At 55.0% G+C, this 19,442-nt stretch overlaps 3 protein-coding genes across 11 annotated transcripts in view; 2 read left to right on the top strand and 1 right to left on the bottom strand.

The window, feature by feature from the left end:
- Positions 1-6,483, top strand: part of CEP85 (centrosomal protein 85) — a 43,779-nt gene extending 37,296 nt beyond the window's left edge. For 4 of the 5 annotated variants that reach the window (XM_058304070.2, XM_004478789.4, XM_058304069.2 and 1 more), the window contains 3 exons: positions 2,815-2,922; positions 4,094-4,319; positions 4,687-6,483. In XM_058304070.2, the coding sequence (XP_058160053.1) occupies positions 2,815-2,922; positions 4,094-4,319; positions 4,687-4,847 (495 nt within the window). In that variant the 3' untranslated portion in view covers positions 4,848-6,483. The remainder of the gene's footprint in view (positions 1-2,814; positions 2,923-4,093; positions 4,320-4,686) is intronic. The other variant, XR_011649717.1, reaches the window with a different exon arrangement.
- A 1,191-nt stretch (positions 6,484-7,674) lies between these two features.
- On the top strand, positions 7,675-9,128 carry SH3BGRL3 (SH3 domain binding glutamate rich protein like 3). Its single transcript, XM_023584736.3, has 3 exons — positions 7,675-7,838; positions 8,381-8,548; positions 8,674-9,128. Exons 1-3 carry the CDS (start codon positions 7,791-7,793, stop codon positions 8,737-8,739), a joined length of 282 nt encoding a protein of 93 aa, XP_023440504.1. The 5' UTR covers positions 7,675-7,790; the 3' UTR covers positions 8,740-9,128.
- Positions 9,129-9,645: 517 nt separating this feature from the next.
- The window catches only part of UBXN11 (UBX domain protein 11), a 41,183-nt gene continuing 31,386 nt past the window's right edge, over positions 9,646-19,442 (bottom strand). For 4 of the 5 annotated variants that reach the window (XM_058304064.2, XM_058304066.2, XM_058304068.2 and 1 more), the window contains 7 exons: positions 13,131-13,345; positions 12,738-12,815; positions 11,659-11,773; positions 11,437-11,573; positions 10,162-10,235; positions 9,943-10,083; positions 9,646-9,865 (listed from right to left, as the gene is read on the bottom strand). In XM_058304064.2, the coding sequence (XP_058160047.1) occupies positions 9,667-9,865; positions 9,943-10,083; positions 10,162-10,235; positions 11,437-11,573; positions 11,659-11,773; positions 12,738-12,815; positions 13,131-13,345 (959 nt within the window). In that variant the 3' untranslated portion in view covers positions 9,646-9,666. Of the gene's footprint in view, positions 9,866-9,942; positions 10,084-10,161; positions 10,236-11,436; positions 11,574-11,658; positions 11,774-12,737; positions 12,816-13,130; positions 13,452-19,442 lie in introns of all 5 variants that reach the window. The other variant, XM_058304065.2, reaches the window with a different exon arrangement.

Raw genomic sequence — 19,442 nt, 5'->3', positions numbered from 1 at the left:
CCAGTGAGTGTTTGTGAGTCAAAATCCTTTCCGAGAAGACTGAAAATATCAGTACTGTGAGAGCAATGTCCACATTACCCAGGGAGTACAAGAGTGTCAGAGGGAAAAGAAGAGGTCAAGGAAGGTTTTCTGGATTCCTGAGTCTTGAAGGATGAGCAGGAATTAGCTGGGCAATGAAGAGGAGCAGGATAGGTTGGTGTTGGAATTCCAGATAGAAGGATATGCATGAGTAGGAAGCAGCTTGGTTTGAACATGGAGCTTCAAGTTTGATATTGTTGAAATTTCACTTTAAAGTGGTGAGTTGAGAGGATGGCTTTCCAGATGACACCAAGGCCTTATCTGCCCAGCTACATTAGCTTTTATTTTTTAGGCAGGTGATGGGAAACTATTAAAGCACTTTTTTATTGGAGTATGACTGGTCAGATTTGCAGCTCAGGCTTGAGTGTGGAAGAAGATTGGCAGCCTGGTGAGAGGCAAGGCTACAGGCCAGGGGACTGTTGCAGAAATCCTAATGGGGGAAATTTGGGCATTTGCCATAAGGCAACATAGCCAGGATGGAGGTGTGAGGGGACCAATTTAAGTGATTTTTAGGAGATGAAATTGGGAGGAACCAGTGAGTGACAGCATGTGGAGGGTTGAAAAAATAGGGAAAACCCACGGATGATTCCTGGTTTTCTTTTTGGGCCAGAGTGGGAGTTCTGTTAATTGGGTTCTCCAGGAAGTCCTAGATAAATTTAGCAGGTTCATTTAGGTTGTCTTTGGACTCTAAAAGTTTTCCCATCAGACATATAAAATATACTTATTCTGAAAGCTGCAATCCATCCTTTACCATTATGTGATTTAGGCTGTGTTTATTTAATTGACCTATTTTATGTCCTGTAAGGAGAGAGAGTTAGGCCTAGTGAACTTTTTTTTTTTTAAGATTTATTTTTTATTTATTTCTCTCCCCTTCCTGCCCACCCCCCCCCCACCCCCCCAGTTGTCTGCTCTCTGTGTCCATTCGCTGTGTGTTCTTCTGTGCTTGCTTTTATCCTTATCAGCGGCACTGGGAATCTGTTTCTCATTTTGTTGTGTCATCTCTCCGTGTGTGCAGCACCATTCCTGGGCAGGCTGCACTTACTTTCGCACAGGGCAGCTCTCCTTATGGGGCGCGCTCCTTGCGCATGGGGCTCCCCTACACGAGGGACACCCCTGCATGGCATGGCACTCCTTGCGTGCATCAGCACTGCACATGGGCCAACTCCACATGGGTCAAGGAGGCCCAGGGTTTGAACCACGGACCTCCCATGTGGTAGGCGGATGCTCTATCCATTGGCCAAGTCCACTTCCCCCTAGTGAATTTTTATATGCCTATTTAAAATCCAGGTTTTTAGTAGAAGGTTTTGTTTGTTTTGGTTTGTTTTTTAAATAATTTCCAACTTACAGGATAGTTGCAAAAATAATACAAAACCCATACAGATCCACAAATATTAACATTTTGCCACATTTGCTATATCATTCTGTCTTCTTTCTGTGTCTATTTTCAAAACATGAGAGTATGTTGTAGATATCATGCTCCTTGAACACAATACTTTCATGTACATTTCATACAAGGATATTTACTTATGTAAACACCTTAAGTATAGTTTTCAAATTCAGTTTAGTAGGGTTTTCAGTGGGTGTCAGGATATTAGAATAGATTTCCTATATAAAGTAAATAAAATATAATAAAAGATTTCCTGGAACCATATAGTTCCACCCAGGTTGAAAAAGCCTAACCTTTTAAGTGGTACATTTACCCATGAGGAGCTACTCAGGCAGATTAAAATGTCAGGGTAGAATTTACTGCATTTAGGTAGATTCAGCATTGTCTTATTAGTTTGTCGTGATGAAGCATTCTCCTTGGCAATTATATTTTTTATTAAAACAAACTAGAAAAAATTTTTTTTAATTTAGTTTTTTCAAGTCCATTTCAAAAGTGGGAGAAACTGGAATAAATAGCATGGGGGCAATAGATACAAACATAAATACCTCCCTCTCCTGACACCCCCTCACACACACAGAGATTGACACTACTTACCAGGTTAGGTGCCTGTGAGTCAGCGCCTTTGATATACAGCACTAGGTAAGGATACTGGACTGAGCTCCTCAAAGACAGGGTCTGTTTGGTATTCTTTTCAGTATCCTCTATGCTCAATAAATATTGAACTGGATAAGAAAGTTATGGTCTAGTGGAGGGAGGAATCATGTATACAATCAACTAGAATATTAAGCATACCCATGATGAACCATGATTGGTGGTATGAGTGGCAAAATGGGATTAGGATTAATTGGATCTGATTTTAGATTGGGGAAGGCACAGGTGGCCCTTGTTTTCCTCAGGTGACAGGCAGAGCAGAACAGTCCAGGCAGAGTGGAGGGGAGTAAGCACAGGCGTTGAAGCAGAACCCTTTGAGGAAAACCAGTCATTCGTTGTGGCTGGAATGTTGGTTATATGGAGGGTAAGAAGAGATCTGGCTAGAAAAGTAGGTAGGGGCCACACTGGCCTGGAATCCCCTGCTGAGGAGTTGGACTCTATTTGATAGGTGGTCAGGGGCTATAGGAATATTTGGGTGGGAAGACACATATCAGGGATCTTCTGAAATAATTCTCTAACAGGAGTGTATGGGTGGAGTGGTGAATAGGGCTTTACTATGTAGTCCAGGCTAGAGATGATGTGGCCTGACCCAGAATTGTCGTAGGGAACCTGAAAAGGGGAAAGAAGGGAGAAACGTTTAGTATGTTCAGTTGTTACCCTGGGTGTATTCTCCCACTACTTTTTGCGGTGGGATTCAGAGCCTAAAGCAGGAAGTGGCTCAAGAAGAAGGAACAAACCAGGCCCTGAGGGAAGAGGCTCAGCGGAGGGAAACGGCCCTGCAGCAGCTCCGCACGGCGGTGAAGGAGGTGAGCAACATCAGCCAGTCCCTTGGCATTACCTACACAAGCCTGATTTCCCTGTATAACCTTTCCATCCATATCCCTTACAGGAACCCCAATGTTTGAGAGGTCTCCATTGAGCTTTTTTGGCAGAGAAATGAGATGGGATGTTGCATCATCCTTTATATCAAAGGTCCTAAACCTGTCTTAGAGTGGCCATAATTACTCAAGAATGTTTTTTGGATGTAGAAAGTAATTTTCTCTCCCTTTGTCTTCCCACAGCTGCAGATTTGTGTGGTTGGAAAGGGAGGATTCAACAAGACGGGGGTTTGGTGGATCTACTGTGGTAAACAGATCTGTCAGAAGGGGGCAGCCATGTTCACTGCCTAGGAAGGAGTCTTCCTGAGCTAGAATGGTCACAGGGCCCAATGTGGGTGGAAGTCTGGGACTGGAAGAGGAACTCTTCATGGTCTTCAAAGCAGAATAGAGGTAGCGAGGAAAGAAAGTGGGTTAGCTGTTCAGGGAGAGGGAGGCAAAGAGACCGATACTATATATATATATATATATAAATAGCTGGTCTTTGTACTGAAGCCTAACTCTACTGAGGTGAGGGTTTAAAATGGCAGAACAGGTTCTAGCACCAAACCCTGCAGTCTCTAGTTTCTCCAGCCTCCTACCCAGTGATCACTAACTGGTTTTATTGTTCTCCTTGTCCCCTTTATTCCTCTGACAAACTCTGATCAGGCTGGCTGGTGGCCACCTTTGTCAGGGTGGCAGGGAGAGATTGAAACCAGTGTCTTCTCAAATTTCACAGTTCACGTTAAACCTTCTCTAATAGCCTAGCTAACAGAGTTGGCTGAGGGACTGGCTTCAGATAGAGTTCCTAGGGGCGGGAGCATCTTCTCTGGTTCCTAAACAGAAAACTGGAGGCTGATGACTTAGAACCTGCTGGGGAGCAGCTTGCTCTCCAACGTTGGAGCCCTGTGGACCCAGCCTACCTGCAGGAGGATCCAGGCCTGATGGTGGTGGTACCAGGAGCATCAAGTTTAACTGTTGGCAGAGGTGGGGAGGGGGAGCACCGTGTGTGACTCTCACCTTCCCCTCCACACAAATACATACGTGTATCCACTCTCATGCACAGATATTCTTGCCTCTTCCTGGGCCTGGGTTAATGAAGCTAGCCTTTTTTTCTGCTCAGCTTTCAATACAGAACCAGGACCTGATTGAGAAGAATCTGACACTCCAGGAACACCTGCGCCAGGCCCAACCAGGGTCTCCACCTTCACCTGACACAACCCAGCTGGCACTTGAGCTACACCAGGAGTTGGCCAGCTGCCTGCAGGATCTGCAGGCTGTCTGCAGCATTGCAACCCAGAGGGCCCAGGGCCACGACCCTAATCTCTCCCTGCTCTTGGGCATTCACTGTGAGTCCCCAGGCCAGTCTCAGGCCTTCATTCCCCCTTCAACTCCATCTCATTTTCTTATCCTTATGGCAATATGTGAACAGGGCTACATGAACCAAGTCATTGCTCTCTGGGAGTTTTTAGTTAGGTGTTCAGTAAATGTATTTTGGAAACAGGCATCTTCATGGGGCATCTGCATGCAATACAAACAAAAAGTGAGCCTTAGGCGGCAAGTTACTAGCCCACTATCTCTAGCTGCTTTTTAAAATTGCCATGTCTTAAGACCGTGGGCCTCAAGGTGCTTCCCATTCATCCTGCCCTCTCTACATGGAAGTGTCTCCCAACTAACCTACTGACCAATGTTCTCTTAAAATGCTCTTTTCCCCAGCCTCACAGCACCCAGGGAGTCAACTAGATTTGCAGAAGCTGGATGTGATCACGAGAAAACTAGAGGAGGTTCAACAGCTGCGCCGTGACATTGAGGACCTAAGGACCACCATGTCAGACAGATACGCCCAGGACATGGGAGAAAACTGTGTCACACAGTGAGGAATGCTAGGGATGGGACAGGTCATGTTCCCTCAGGGAGGGTCTGGACTGCTGAATCCAGGCCTGTCCTGACAATTTCTTGCTTACTGTCTGCTGCTGTTCCCAGAGAGAAGAGGGGGAGGTGAGAGCCTGTATCTGGGGGCCAAGGACTGACTAGGGAATTGTGTCTGCTGTGCCCCACACTGGGTTTGCCTTGTTGGATTATGTTTGTCCTTTCATCCTGCTTCACCCTTTTAGGGTGAGTTACTAATTAACTTTTGCAGGTATAACTGATAAGTTAGCCACAGGCTGACATGAGACAAATAGGCTGCTCACCTCCCTTCTCCATCCTTTGGGATGGATCTGTATTCATTCCCACGCCACACCTTGGTCCTACTGATGCCCAGATCTCATTAGAGAGGCCTGGAAAGTCTGAGTACCAGTAATAGTGGTCATTTGAGAATTCTCAGGCCCCATGCCAGTTTTCCTGGGAGCTGAGCTGGCTTTCTGGATTTTCTTAGGCCCAGTCACACTGTGTCTTCCTCTGGATTCATGTTCTCCCAGAAGCCTCAGGGTGATCCATTTGTTAGCAAAGTTCCCACTAGGATGGGGCCCCAGGCATTGTAGCCATGGCTCCTTAATCTTCCCCTCAAGCCATTTTAAAGGAGATCCTGATCTCCAGTTGCCCTCTGCCCCTGGGATCCTGGCCCTGTGGTTAATACAGTCCCCTTCATTTTCAGGCCTTCCAGGCAGCTGCTTTCTTGGGCTTTTAATTGCAAACTCTCCTCTGTGATCCTGGGCTTGGGCAGTATTTTTCCTCAGAATGCCTAAGGGCAACTGTCTCAAGCTGCTCACTCTCTCCCTAGGACTAGGGTCCAGCCCTGGCCCTCTTTTTTGTGCCTCTTTTGTGTTTGGGGGGAGTCCTTTGCCTTTTCTGGCTCTGGGTTCCTTGAGGGTTCAGCATACTGCAGGTCAGTTTTAAGTTACAACTTTCAGTGTTTTCTGGTTTGTTTTTTACTGTAGGGCCTTTGGACCCTCTGCTTTCTGGTTTGTCTTGCCTCCTGCTTTAGGGTGCATCTCTCAGTTTGTTTTGTTTTGTATTTTTTAGGAGGTAACAGGAATGAAACCAGGACCTCATACATGGGAAGCAGATGGTCAAACCACTGAGCTATACCTGCTCCCTCTTAGTTTTTATCGGGCTGTTTTGGTGGGCTCCAGGCCTCCTTTAGATCAGGAGCAGGCAAAACAGGCTATGTAGGTGGGGGGGTGGGGGGGGGCACCAAGCAGTTCAGGAGCCCAGAGTCAGTCACTACGAGATTCTTGCTAAGCTTTGGGCCATCAGAGCAGCCTCCCAGACCTCACTCCTGGTCCTGAATGAGGCTCCTCCTTAAGTGTTCTTAAAAGTGTTTGTTTTATTTATGGAGTGACTTACTCCTTCCATTCAGAGCAGCCCCACCCATCCATCCCCTCAGCCTCTGGACTTCTGCCTCCTAAAAGCAGAGCTGCCTGGTTGGTCTCTACCCAGTGTTGGGAGACCAGCCACCATGCACACGGGTATTTTTCCTTGTAAAGTTTATAAAGTTATTTGTAAGAATCTTTGTTATGTCACCTGGTTTGTATTGCCTATTTTGATTACAAAATAAAATATTTAACAGACTCCTCAGGGTTCCTTAACCTTCTATTCATTACCATCCCTCTTTGCCAAAGGGTAGGTGTTAGGCCACGTTCCCCAGACAGCAGCAAGGGGGGGCCTTTGGCAGGTCCATCCTCATGTCAACACATTATCACTTCCTCTCCTCTGCTCTGTGGAGTGAGTAAGATCTTCCTCTCCTATCTGTTGGGCAAAGCTGCCCTGAGTCATAGAGCAAATCTGTCATTAGTTTCAGCACCCCTCCCGGAGAGGAAGTGTGCTGCTTCTGGGTTGCTGTGAGGAAATGGCTTTTTCAGAGCAAAGTAGGGCACTGTGCTCCGGGGAGCTAGGGTTTTCTTCCTTGGCTATATTGTCGGAGCACTGGACCTGGGTTCTTTAAGGGCCATCGTGTTCCACCCCAGAGGGATAGCTGAGTATCCAAAACTAGACGGGTTGCTGGAGCCTGCCTCCCCTGAACCCGAGTTTTTGCTGGGAGCGGTAGCTGGTTTGAAAGGCCATCCTCTGCATGGAGTTGGGGTTGAGCTGGGGCTGCCCCAGGACCAGCTATGGATCTTTAACAAGGGCCAGCCTGAGCCCTGACCCCAACCTCTGCCTCCTCACTTCCCAGAACTACACCTTGTTCTCCATCTGGCTCCTTGAGGGTGTGGCCCCTGCCTCCTCCCTTATTTGTCTGAACCTGCCTGAGTTGGAACTCAGGGGAATATCTCCAAGCAGGGACTGTTCCCCCTTTGGTGTGCCGTCCTCCCCCAGGATTGTAAGGGAGGGGTCTCCTGGGATGTGCTGGTGTGGGGCCCCTGGAGTTAGGTTCCTGGGTTTGGGGGTGTTGAGTTTGAAAGCGGCCCAGGTTTCCAAAGCCCCGAGCTGAGCTTCTTGGGGCTGGTGGCTGGATACTCCAACCTGGTCGAAGGCTGGGGAGGCCTTTGCCAAAGCTTTGCCCCTGCCCTCCGGCCTTTCCGGCCATCTGCCCTTCCCCTACCTCACTCTGGAAGCCCCAGCTGACTGGGAGCCAAAGGGAGGAAGGCGCAGCTACGGAAGAGGCGGGTCCTGTGGGGACGGGTCGTCGGCGCCGCTGGCGCCGCTGGCCACAGAGGGGGAGGGGAAGGGGCCTGCGGCGCGCGGGGCGCGCGGGGCGGTGTCGCGTAGGCCCCGCCTCGGTCGCGCGCCTGCCCGCGCCGCCCATTGGTTCCGAGAGCGGTGACTCGTGGGCGGAGCAGGAAGGAAACCGCTCCCGAGCGCGGCGGCGTCGTCTCCCCGCTGTGCAGCTGCCGCCACCGCAGCCCGTCCGTCTGACGACCAGTTAATCCACCCGCAGCATGAGCGGCCTGCGCGTCTACAGCACGTCCGTCACCGGCTCCCGCGAAGTAAGTGCGCGCCCACGGCCAGCGCAAGGGGAGAGGGCAAGGGGCCGTGTTCAGGTGCCGGGACCCGCCCTCCAGGCGGGGCGGGGAACAGCGAGGCGCTGGAATTAGTGACCCCATCCTCGGTCCCTGCCTTGGCTGTCCTGGTCTTCCTCTACCCCTCCATGAACCGCCCGCTCCCATTCCCCTTCACTTGACACCCATAAACCGCACCCCCGCATCCTTATGCTACCTTCCTCTCCTCCAGCCGGGGGTGCGTGGGGTGGGAGTGGCCCCTTCCCACGTCTCCACCCAGGCCTACCACGCTTGCTCTCCCCACCCTGACTAGCCCGCGGCCCTTCATTCTGACTTCTCCCCAAGGTTGGTGGTCCCTCTCTCCGCGTTGCACCACCTCACCAGATAACCAGTGGCTAAAACCCTCCCCCTCCCCCAGGGTGTGGAGTGGGGAAGGGCCCGAAAGCTCCTGGTCCCAGCCCCTTTCACCCTGCCCAGGTTCCTTCTCAGTCCTCCAGCCTGCCACTGACCCTGCCACCCTCCACCCCCAGATCAAGTCCCAGCAGAGCGAAGTGACCCGCATCCTGGACGGGAAGCGCATCCAGTACGAGCTAGTGGACATCTCCCAGGACAATGCCCTGCGGGATGAGATGCGAGCCTTGGCAGGCAACCCCAAGGCCACCCCACCCCAGATCGTCAACGGGAACCAGTACTGTGGGGTAGGGCCACAGTTTGGGGGCTGGAGGGAGTTTTTCAGGAGGACTCCAGCAGGATCAGACCTGAGATCAAGTGCTGGGGTCTCTGGCAAGAGCCCTCTGGTGACCAGTTGCCTCCCCTCCCCTAGGACTATGAGCTCTTCGTGGAGGCTGTGGAACAAAACACGCTGCAGGAGTTCCTGAAACTGGCCTGAGCCAAGCTGGTCTGTGGTTCCCTCTCCAGACTCCCGCCATCACATTCCCCCAGCCCTCACCAGCCATGAGGAAACTTGTGACCAACTCCCTATCATTCCAACCCTCTGACCTTGGAACCTCCTACCACCCCAAGCCCCTTTGCCCCTCTAACTGTAGCCCCTCTGTCCTCCATTCAAAGGCAACATTCCTTACCCACTTGTCTCAGAAATTGTCTTAAGAGCAGCCCTAATACTGGCTATCCCCAGCCAGGCCTTGGGGCTGCCACCCCACCTGGCACTGGCTGATGGGCGCCTCTCCTGGTTCCATCAGCCAGGGCTCTGCCAAAGGCCCCGCAATCCCCATTCCAGAAGCACATGAGAGACAATTAAATGTCCCCATTGCATTGGTACTGTGTCTGTCTGTGGCCTAGGCATCCTGGTAGATGTGACTTATGAGGCTGTCCTGTGGGCAGATGTTTGCACTGTCCCCACGCCTGTCTGTCACATCTGTGTGATGTGTATGTGCTTGGAGACGTGTCTGGCTCACAGTCTGTGGGTTGTTCACCCTCTAGGCCACAGGCAAGCAATTGTGTCCAGCACGTTCGCCTATGAATATGTCTGTCCTGTGGCTGTCGCCTGGGTTCCGGCAGGTTGGCTAAGGTGAGTGAGTTACCGAGATGCTGGGTGCACAGCTGCAGTTCTGCCTGTCTGGGGGTAGCTGGGGCAAGCTGGGGCTGTAAGCACTGAGGAGCAATGGGCTGAGCCCCGGCGGCTCTCCCTCCCTCCACTGGATCTGCCTAGCCCTCCTGGGCGAAGGAGGAATCTGGAGGACAAAGACCCGGAGCCCAGGCCCGCCAGCTGGGGCTCAGGTTACGAGGGGCGGGTCGGCACCGCCCCCTCCCCACCGAGTGAGGCTCGCAGAGCAGCCGCTGTACTGGGGCGGGCGCTTTATTCAGGGCCAGGACTGAGTCCCAGGCCTTCACTGAGGCTGTGGCGAGCCTCGGGGGCAGATGGCGGGGCCCGGCGTGCCCGCAGCAGCAGCGCCGCGTTGGGCACCAGGCCTGCGGCCTGCAGCGTGACCGCGTTGTCGTCGTAGACTGTGGGAGGGAATGTGCTGATGATCTCGCAGGCAGCAGCATCCACGGCCCTGGGGACCGGGCGGAGCAGATCAGGTCCGGGAGAAGTCAGTGCTCCCCTGCAGCCCTGCTCCTGCCCGGTGCTCACCTGGTCTGCTCTAGCAGGGCACGCACGTCGCCCACTGTGTCCTCAGGCCACATCATTAGCAGGAAGGCCTGCTCGCCATTCTCCGACTTGATGCGCAGCATGGAGAGAGGGGGTGCTGGCGTCCCAGGGGCCTTCTGGTTCCTGCGACCCCAGGAGCCGTCAGCGCTTCTGATGGCCAGACCACCACCGCCCACCCCCGTTCCCCATCCCCACACTTACCTCTGCCGCTCCGCGGCCAGCGCGGGTGTCTCCACCACGATCTCCTGGATCCGGGCTGGCAAGGGGCAGCAATTCTGGAAGGTGTGGAGAGTGGACAGAGCCCCAGGCCACACCAGTCACCACACACCCAACACTTAAAGGGAATTTACCCTTGGCCAGGGATAGATGAGGCCAATAGGTCAATAGGAAGGGGGCTTTCTGTGTAGACCGAGGCCCAAGGAGAGGGAGGCTCTGGAAGATTGCTCCATCATTTCCCCAAGAAGCCTTGAGGTCTCTGGTCTAGTGGGAGAAACAACCCTGTACAGACCATGACCAGGTGGGGTGCCTAACCCAGCCTGAGGATCAGGGAGGCTTCCCTGTGGGAATGACATCAAGCAGTGACCTGAAGTGTGTATAGGAGTTCTTAGAAATGGGATAGGGAACAAGGATATTTCAGGCATCATGGGCAAAGACCCTGAGGTCAGGGGAGGCTTCCTGGAGGAGGTGACACATTTGAGAAATTGCCAGCAGTTCAAGTGTCTGCAGCTGGGAATCAGGTTAGACTTGGAAGATGTTGGGAAGGGCCTGCTATGTACAATGGCTTTGAGAGCTGGAACCAAGAACTTGGTTTTGGCCCAAGAACTACTGGAGGATTTCAGCAGGGAAGGACCAGGATCCAGTTTACATTTTTAAGGTACACATAGGCTGCTGGGGAAGTAGTTGGCAGGGACTGGAAGGGAGGTGGGGGGCAACGGGAGGGTTGCAGGTGCTGGCAGAGACACCAGAGACTGGTCGGGAAGAGGGCGGATTGGGGACAAGTTCTGGGGTCTGACAGACAAGAGAGGACTTGGCAACACAGGGGTGGAGGAGGCAGAGGAGCCTGGAAAACTAGGATTCAGTTCCTTCCATAGAAGCAGACCTGGGAGGAGCAGCAGGATGAGGGGTAGGGGGATGATGACCTCTTTGAGGCTGAAGTTTGAGGGGCCTGAGGGATAACCAAGAGGAAGTATCCAGGACTGAACTGGGTGTTTGGGTCTTGACCTTGAGGGGGTGGCGTGACCTTGGGCTTACCCCTTGGCCTGGACCTTGACTTTACCCATCTTCTCACCACACCTCTCTACAACCCAGCTGCTCTCCGAGTCCCAGCCCAGCAGAGCTCTCACCAGCTCCTGCTCATCTCCCCATCTGGACCCCCATCAGGGGCCCTAAAGCCTGAGCCTCCAGTGCTCCAGCCAGCTGGGCCAGGTTTGGTGGTGCAGACCCCTGAGGGGCTGGGGGAAGCAAGGCTGGCCTCACCTGCAGGGTGTCCCGGATGGGGCCCCGGATGTCAATCACCTCGCCTTGCCGGATCACACATTTGGGGAGCCTGTTCAGAAACTTCTCGGCAGTCATTCTGGAGTCTTCAGGGAGGGCACCAGGAGCCCAAGGTGGGACTGTGGGTCATGGTGCAGGAAGTCACCAGGAGCCTGTCCTGCATGGCCCTGCAGCCACCAGGCTCATCCTCAAGGCCCCACTCACCTGAGTGCTCCAAATGGTCGGAGGCCGTGCACATCTGCTGGCCCACCACGCGGCCCTCACCTGGGAATGGGTTCAGCCCATCCTCCGGGTACACCTGATGGCGGAAGTCACTCACCTGGCCAGAAAGGATACAGCCCTGGGCCTTACTCCCACCCTGTGGCCCACAGAGACCCCAAACACAGACTTTGAGAACACGCCCAAGGGTAGCCTAATACCATTCCCATTTTACAGATGAAGAAACTGAGGTTCTGGGAGTTCACACTGCTCTCACCCACCTGGGCTCTGTTCTTCCTGCAAGCACCCCTGATCTCTGCCAGCTGAAGCTACAGCACTGCCCTCCTCCTCAGAGACCCCCACCCCCTTTAGGAGTGACAGCAAGGAGAGAGTATGAGGGTACTAGGGGAGGGCAGGCTCCCCTCTGTTGTCTGGTATGTTGCACACATTTCCTCGCTGGCCCAGTCAAGGCACCCCCCCAGCACAGACTGCCTCAAAGCCACACTAACACAACTTTCCAAGCCATAGTGGCACACACTCCCTCACATATCCTTGTGGTGAAACCACTCACCCACACTCTGGTACACACTGGCGGGCTCCCAATGCAGCACCCTCCATCCCATGCCCTCGCAGGGGACGCCTCCGTCCCATATCCTTCAGTCCCAACATTTGACCCCTTCAGTTCCGCACTGGTGGCTCACGGCACTGCCTTCCACCCCAACCAGATGGCGCTAAGAGGCTCCGGGGAAAGCCGGGCCACTTCTTCATAGACCCCGCAGGACCCCAGGCTGTCAGGATGTCCTGAATGCAAGAACAAGGGCAGCGGTCCAACCTGGCCAGGGCTGTGCTTCCAGGGCACCAGCAGAGGGTGCTGTCTGCTGCTCTGCTGTGGCAGCCACCACGGCCACGGCAGCCTCCCCACTCCTCTCCCAGCCAGGCTTCCGGGGGTCGTCAGACCGGGGTCCCGTGAGGGCGGGGAAGTGCCCCTCACCTCAGACTGGGTGACCCCTGAGTCTGTGCTGTTTAGCCCCACCCACTCCCAAATCCCCACCCAGGGAGGGGTGGTTTGAGGAACAGCTCATCACCTTAAAGGGGACACCATCTGGGTACAGTCGCTGGAGCTCTGAAGGGAAAAATCCATCCAAGATGTCTCGGAGGCAGCGCTGCAGATGGGGGAGGAAGGCTGAGCCTGGCTGGACCTGGGTGGTGCCCCCACCCAGCTCCCTCGCTGGATGACAGGACCTTGGCCTTGGGTGAACCAGTATGGATCCCACTCTTCAACGCTCAAGAGCCCCAGGACGTGGGTGGGGGCCCTCTGCAAGTCAGGAATGTAGCCCCTGAGCCTGGGCGTCCTGCGGAGGGTGAGCTGGGCCCACCATGCCCAACCGATGGGGGGCAGGCAGGGGCCCCAGAGCAGCCTATCCCCCACCCCACACACCTGCGTGGAGGGATCCCTCAGGCCTGTCCCCTGCTCCTACCTGCGTGGAGGGATCGTAGAAGGGCCGGAAGGGCCCGTCGAACATGATGATGCCATTCCGGTAAAGCTTCAGAGGGATGGGCTCAAGGACGCGGAGCCGCGCCCCCCCAGGCACTGGAGTCACTTGGGCCTCGCCCTCTACCACCAGCTCACTGAGGTCCTTCAGGCTGGCCAGCAGCCTGTCAAAGTCTACCTCGGGGGGCACCAGAGAGTCCCCTGGCAAAGAAGATGGACGCCCATGAGCCCCTCTCCCTGGCTGCCTGGACGCCCTGGCCTCCTCCCTCTGCTGGGCAGCGGCCTTAGCATCTCCTGATGTGACCACCTGGGGAGGAGGAAGGACAACAGGCACTGGATAAGGATATCAGCTCTTTCCTGAGTGCTTATTCAGTGCTATGAGCTTCCCTCTCCATGATCACATTCCTCCCTCAGCCCCAGCCCTAGGCAGTGGGCGCTGGAATCAACCCATTCTTCAGGTGAGGAAACTGAGGGTTGGTTAAATGACTTGCCTAGGGACACACAGCAGGAAGTGACAGAAGCAAGATTCGGTTCCAGATCTGTCTGTGCCAGGCACTGGGTTGGTAGCTGTAAAGCACAGAGGCAGTGCTTCCAGCCCTGGATCAAGCCTGTCTGGGTTCAAGTCCCAGCTTTTCCACTTTGAGCTGCGTAGACTTGACCAAGCCACTGAAAGCTCTGTGCTGCAGCATTCCCCCAGCACAGGATGCCAGTAGATCTACCTCCCAGGATGGCTGAGCAGGCCCAAGAAGATGACCGTGTAAGGGTCAGCTCATAAAAAACACTGTCCATGTTATCTATTGCTACCAACTCTACCTTGTCACCAAGGATCCTCGGGCCAACCCCGAGGCTATGAGGCAGGTGCTATTCATCTCCATTTTACAGGTGAGGAAGCAGGCCCTTAAAGATGGAAAATGACTCGCCCCAGGCCAGCTGGTACTTCAGAGGAGGGGTTCTTCCCGCCCATCTGCACTATCAGGACAGGGGTGGAGCCAGATTCTGTTAGGGAGGATGCAGGAACGGCTGCTGGACAGAACCGATATGGGCAGACCTTGGGTGTGCAACTGTTTCTGGGTCACACACTCCTTCAAGAGACTGACAGAAGCATTGGCCTCCTCTTGAGTCAGGGTGTGTGCATCCAACAGAGCATAAGCTTCAGGAGGTGGCAGTGGGGTGTGGGGACAGCTACCACAGATGCCAGAGCAGAGAGGGTAGCAGGCAGGTGGGACGCCAGCTGGGACAGGCCTGCTCTGCAGTCCTTGAAGGGACCTGGCCCCCCAAAAGCCGTCTAGTGGGGTGTAACCACACCTGGCATGCAACACATCCGTGACTTTCTCAGCCTTCTCGAAGGCTGTTTGGCACCAGGACAGCCAGGCTGTGGTCCTGGGGACCCAATTCCTTTCCCCGCAGCAGCACAGTGGCTGTGCTGGGGAAGTACAGACGGGGGTGGCTGGGCTTCCTGCCGCCTGCGCAGCTGCTGAAATAGCAGGCCCCGGCAGGCCTCCGCCTCTGCCCACTGGCCTTACCATTGTAGGGACCAAACCTGCCCCCACCCCTTCCTGGGGTCCCCCAGCGTCCCTAAGATTCCCGGGAGAGGCTGACAAGAAAAGCAAACTCTGAACATCCTCGGCATCCTCGGTATGTTTGGAGTCAAATCAATATCAAGACATTGGTTTCCTTTAATAACTACTGTAAGAACAAATTAGCAAAACTAAAAAACAAAACAAAACAGAACTGTTTCATTCAATACCTGTCCCCAACCTTATTCTTGCAGACTGGAAAATGAGGCCCAGCGAGGTCAGTCAACTTGGCCAAAGCAGAACCACACTGAGTGGAGCCCAGGGGACACACGGATGTTCCATCCCCATCCAGTGCTCCTCCCACTGCTCCAAGCCACCTCCTGGCCCAGGGTTCTCCGGGGAGCTGATGGGTGAGGTGTGGGCGGCAGGGGAAGGGGACAGGCGGGAGCCCAGGGGAGGACACTAAGCAGCAACCAGAGTGAAAAGAGAAGTCTGCCAAGAAAGCCAGCCGCCGGGGCCCTTTGCCGGCTGAGCTAGGGCTCGGCACGTGTGAAAGCAGGGTGCAGGCAGCTGTTGGACCCGACACACCAGAGTTGAGACAACGGGTCCAGGAAGGAGCCATAGCTCTGGGCAAACGGGGCTGAGGGAGTGAGGCGGGGAGTTGCCACCCAGCGAGCAGTGCCTTTGGCGGGCAGTGAGCTCTCCTACCCGAGTGCTCAGCAGAGGCCTACCCAGGCCTGCGGCTGGGAGAGCCAGAGGGATGAGGAAGGTCAGAGGTCAAGGACCGACTCTGCCCTCTGCTAGCTGCCGGACTGGGGTAGTAAAGCATTTCCTTTGGGAGGCTCAGCTTTCTTTCCCATAGAATGGGCAGATAAAGAATGCCCACAGTTCCAGTCAGCAAACCTGCCTAACTGAGTGAGCGAGGGTTTCCTCCATGCCAAGCATCTTTATGAGGAAGGTTTTTACGGGTGAGGAAACTGGGCCTTGTACGGTGAAATGCCCAGGGCCACCAGCCTGCAGGCCCAGGGACTCTACGCCTCTGTTCTCAACAACCATGCAGGCTGCCTCTCAGTGCTGGTCCTTTCCAGGGAGGGCAGTGCCGGGGGGTCACCTCCGAGGCCTCCCCAACTCTGAGAGGCCCCGATTATATTAAAAGGGGGAGCAGGGAAATGAGGTCGGAGCTCCTGGGTCTAACTCCCAAGGCCCTCGGGGCCAGGCCTCTCTGTTAACACACTGCTCCCCTTGTGCTCGGGAGCCACCCTGCCAGGCCCTGCCACTTCCGCTCTGAGTAACCTTGGGCAAGTGGGCCAACCTCTCTGTGCCTCGGCTTTCAATTGTGTCGAATGAGGACAGTGACAGCCCCCATTTCACAGGGCAGCGGTGAGGCTGGGAGGAAGTGCCTGGCAGATGTTGACGACTGTCACTGACACCCCACTCTTGCTCTTCCCAGGGCACGGGCTGCTCTCTCACTCCACCTCCTCTGAGAAGCCTTCCCAAGAGCCCTCCTTCCCTTGAGATTCCTCCTGGGTCCCTGGGCCCTCTTCTCCTCAGCCCTCCTCACCGGCTGCTATCGTTTTGTTTGCCTGTTTGTCTCCAACCACCTTGGATGTTTCCCGACAGGGCTGGGCCTGAGCCAGGGTGGGTGCTCAGGAAGCCTGGGCCGGATCTATCCAGCCCTTCGGCAAATATGTCTGGAGCAGCAAGGCTCTGCTCAGCTCTGCGAGTCCTGGAGATGCCCACGCCCGGGGCCCTGCCCTCCTCAGGCTCATACTCAAGTGCGGGGGACAGGGAGCAAACAGACAGCGACAGTGGTGGGGGTGAGTGGTGGTGGGAGCCGCAGCCCCCAGAGGAGGGCCGGACCCTGTGGTGGCAGCGGGTAAGTGGTTAGCCCTGCTCGATCACTGGGAGGACCACCCACTGCTGTGAGAGACCAAGGAAGTGACCAGGGCGCCCCAGCTCTCTCAGTTCCTCTGCAATCCCACCCCGGCCCCATCATAAGCAAAGACTGTTGCAACAAGAAATGGAACTGCTACTCCCATCCCCAAGTGAGCCAGGCCCTACTCTGGGCAGTTTACTGGCCTCCACCCTGCCCTTCAGAGAAGCCACTGGGGAGAAAAGAGGCTTTAAGGGGCTGGTCACTGCCAGGGGCCCATACACAGCTTGTGACTGAGACAGGATTTGAACTCAGGCCTGTGGAGCACTGCACCGGCTGCCCCTGCCCTCGGTGCTGAGCACAGGACAGGCTGATCTTCCTGAAACTCCTCTGTGCATCCAGGCAGGAGCACTCTAGACACAGCGACCACCACCTGCTGAGGCTGTGCACATGCCCATGCCCTGGGCTGTGTGCCACGCACTGGCACGATGACAGCCAAGTCACAATGACTAACGGTCACTGCCAGGCACCATGTTCCTCATTTCAGGAGAGGAAACGAACTCCAAGAGGTGAAGCAATTTGCCCACAGACTTGGGCCCCAGCCAAGGCCCCCAGGTCCCAGCCCCAGCCCTTGGCCCCTTCACTCTGAAGCAGAGTGCCTTCCCACAGTGCTCCGGGGCAGCAACAAGAGGCAGCACAGAGCCTGGCACACAGTTGGCACTCAGTTGCTACTTGATGGAGGAGGCCCACATTTGAGCTGAGCTCCACAGGAAGGCAGAGCAGGGTGCAAGGCCCTTCCGGGAGGGTGTGCACAAACAAAGGCTGTGAGGCGTGAGGGTGGGAGGAGCCCAATCTGCCTGGGGTCAGGGCGAGGCCTGTTTAAGGAGCTGAAGGGCCGGTCCAGGGTCAAATCAGGCAGGCTGCAGTCCACCGAGTCAGTGCAGCTTCCTGGGCAGGGGCGGAAAGGGACGCCCATGCCCCAGCCAGACCCAAGAGTTTGGGGCTTGGTGGGGAGGGGGTGGGGATGGGGGCTGGCAGTGAGGGGTGAGAGGTATAGAGGGAGGGCCAGGGCTGAATGGGGTGCTCAGGGCTGGCAGCACCTGGCCCCAGGGCAGGACTGTACCTCCCAGGGCTCAGCATAGCCTGCAGCCCTGTGTGGGGGGGTGGGGGATACTTGATGCTCAGTACCCGGAGGGTGAGGGTGGGAGTGGGAATGATGCAGCCTGAGGCTAGGGCCTTGCACAGCTTCCTCTCTGCTGCGCCCTCCTTCACCAGCCCAACTGCCCCCAAGGCAGTGAGCCCCTGGCTCTAGAACACTCTTCATCCTCCCTTGGGCCTCCCACAGAAACTCTGACTCCAACACCAACAGGCCTGCTGCCCAGGGCCCATGGGGAGTGGTATGCAGCAGAGGCAGAGGCTAGGAAGGCTGCCGGCTTTGAGGCACCTGGGGGCTGGAGGGGAGGATCCCCGGAGGAGAACCTGCTAGAAATGAAAAACAGGTCGCTCATCAGGCAGGAAGCATGAAAATTTGGTCCCTCCAAAAAACAAAGGGAGGAAAAGGACGCCCTGAGGGGCGTGTGGCCGGCCACCTCTGAGATGGAGTGGCTGGTGGCTCTCACAAGGTGCTTTAGCGGAGAAGCACTTGGCTCCACAGCCTGCCCTGCTCAAAGCACAAACAGGGCAGAGCAGAGGCTGCTCGCTTTTATCACTTGAGGGCAGGGATTCAGAGAACCAAGTCCAGAGACCAGACATTTGGTCTGATCCCATCTTCAAAAGAAGGGGGCTCCCACTGGTCAGGAGGAAGGCTGCCCTCCAGCAGGAGGCCGGGCCATGGGATGCCTGAGATGAGCTTGCTAGGGCAGGTGCCCAGGTGCGGTGCTGGCAGGCCTCCACCCCTGCCCCCCGGACAGGTATTCTTCCAGCACCCAGCAGGCGCTCCCTGGAGAACCCTTCCTACAGCACCTCACCCAAGGTTCAGGTGGTGTGTCTGAGCTGTTGGCATGTCCATGCCCGCATCATCCTGGTGGCCAGAGCCACTCCATACCGCCTCCTGGCATCGCCTGGATGCCGCAAGCTCCCTGGCCCACCATGTCCCGAATGGACCCAGTATTTTCTCCCACAGCTGCGCAGCCCAGGTTATCCTGACCCCTCCCACTTCTCTGTAATGTATAATCCATCACCAGGGCCATGGACTCCTCTGACATCTCTGCCCTGCCCCTTCCTGCCATCCTCACCAGCATCACCTTATGCTGGGCATCCTATCATCTTCTGCCCAGTTTATTGGAATCGCCTACCAAACGGGGTCTGAGCTCCTCCACTCAGCTGTCAGAGTCTTCTGACTCCATCAGGGCCTCAGGTTGCCCCTCTGTAAAATGGAATAACTCCTAGCCCAGGTGATATTTAAATGATGCTTTGAAAGTTGCAAGTGCTGCACATATGGAAGTGACATTTTTAGAACAAGCCTTGCAATTTAAGGGGATCTGGTCAAGGCCCAGGCCTAAATATGAAATAGGAATCTCATATACTGAATCTGGAAACTTAGGAAATCAAGAGTACCATTATCTTCCACGCTGTCCCCTTCGGAGCTGCCATTGATTCAAGGACTCTGGAAACAACAAGAGCTCCTTCTTTTGGGACCTGTTAGATGCAAGGCCAGTACTAGGTGCTCTCCTCTGTTAACTCACTCCATTTAACTCTGAGGGGAAGAGCAGTGCCCTCATTTTATTGATGAGGGGCTTGAGGCTCAAAGAACAGAAGCTACAGACTCAGAAATGGCCAGTGCCATGGCCTCAAGTACAAAGGAGGTGTGCTGGGATGATGTCCCTCTCGATCTTAACAGTCAAGCTACAAGTAAAATGTGGTGGGAGTCTCCTAGAAGCAGATAGATTTTGATGGTCTGGCTCTTAAA

This window comes from Dasypus novemcinctus, chromosome 9 (genome assembly GCF_030445035.2).
Source record: "Dasypus novemcinctus isolate mDasNov1 chromosome 9, mDasNov1.1.hap2, whole genome shotgun sequence".
Classification (NCBI taxonomy): Eukaryota; Metazoa; Chordata; class Mammalia; order Cingulata; family Dasypodidae; genus Dasypus; species Dasypus novemcinctus.
This window is presented reverse-complemented; position numbering and strand designations above follow the sequence as displayed.

Bases quoted from the DNA above. Each gene is read 5' to 3' on its own strand.
- SH3BGRL3 (XM_023584736.3), top strand. From the start codon at position 7,791: ATGAGCGGCCTGCGCGTCTACAGCACGTCCGTCACCGGCTCCCGCGAA. The intron at 7,839-8,380 runs GTAAGTGCGCGC...CTCCACCCCCAG, and splicing joins CCGTCACCGGCTCCCGCGAA to ATCAAGTCCCAGCAGAGCGA. The intron at 8,549-8,673 runs GTAGGGCCACAG...CCCCTCCCCTAG, and splicing joins ACGGGAACCAGTACTGTGGG to GACTATGAGCTCTTCGTGGA.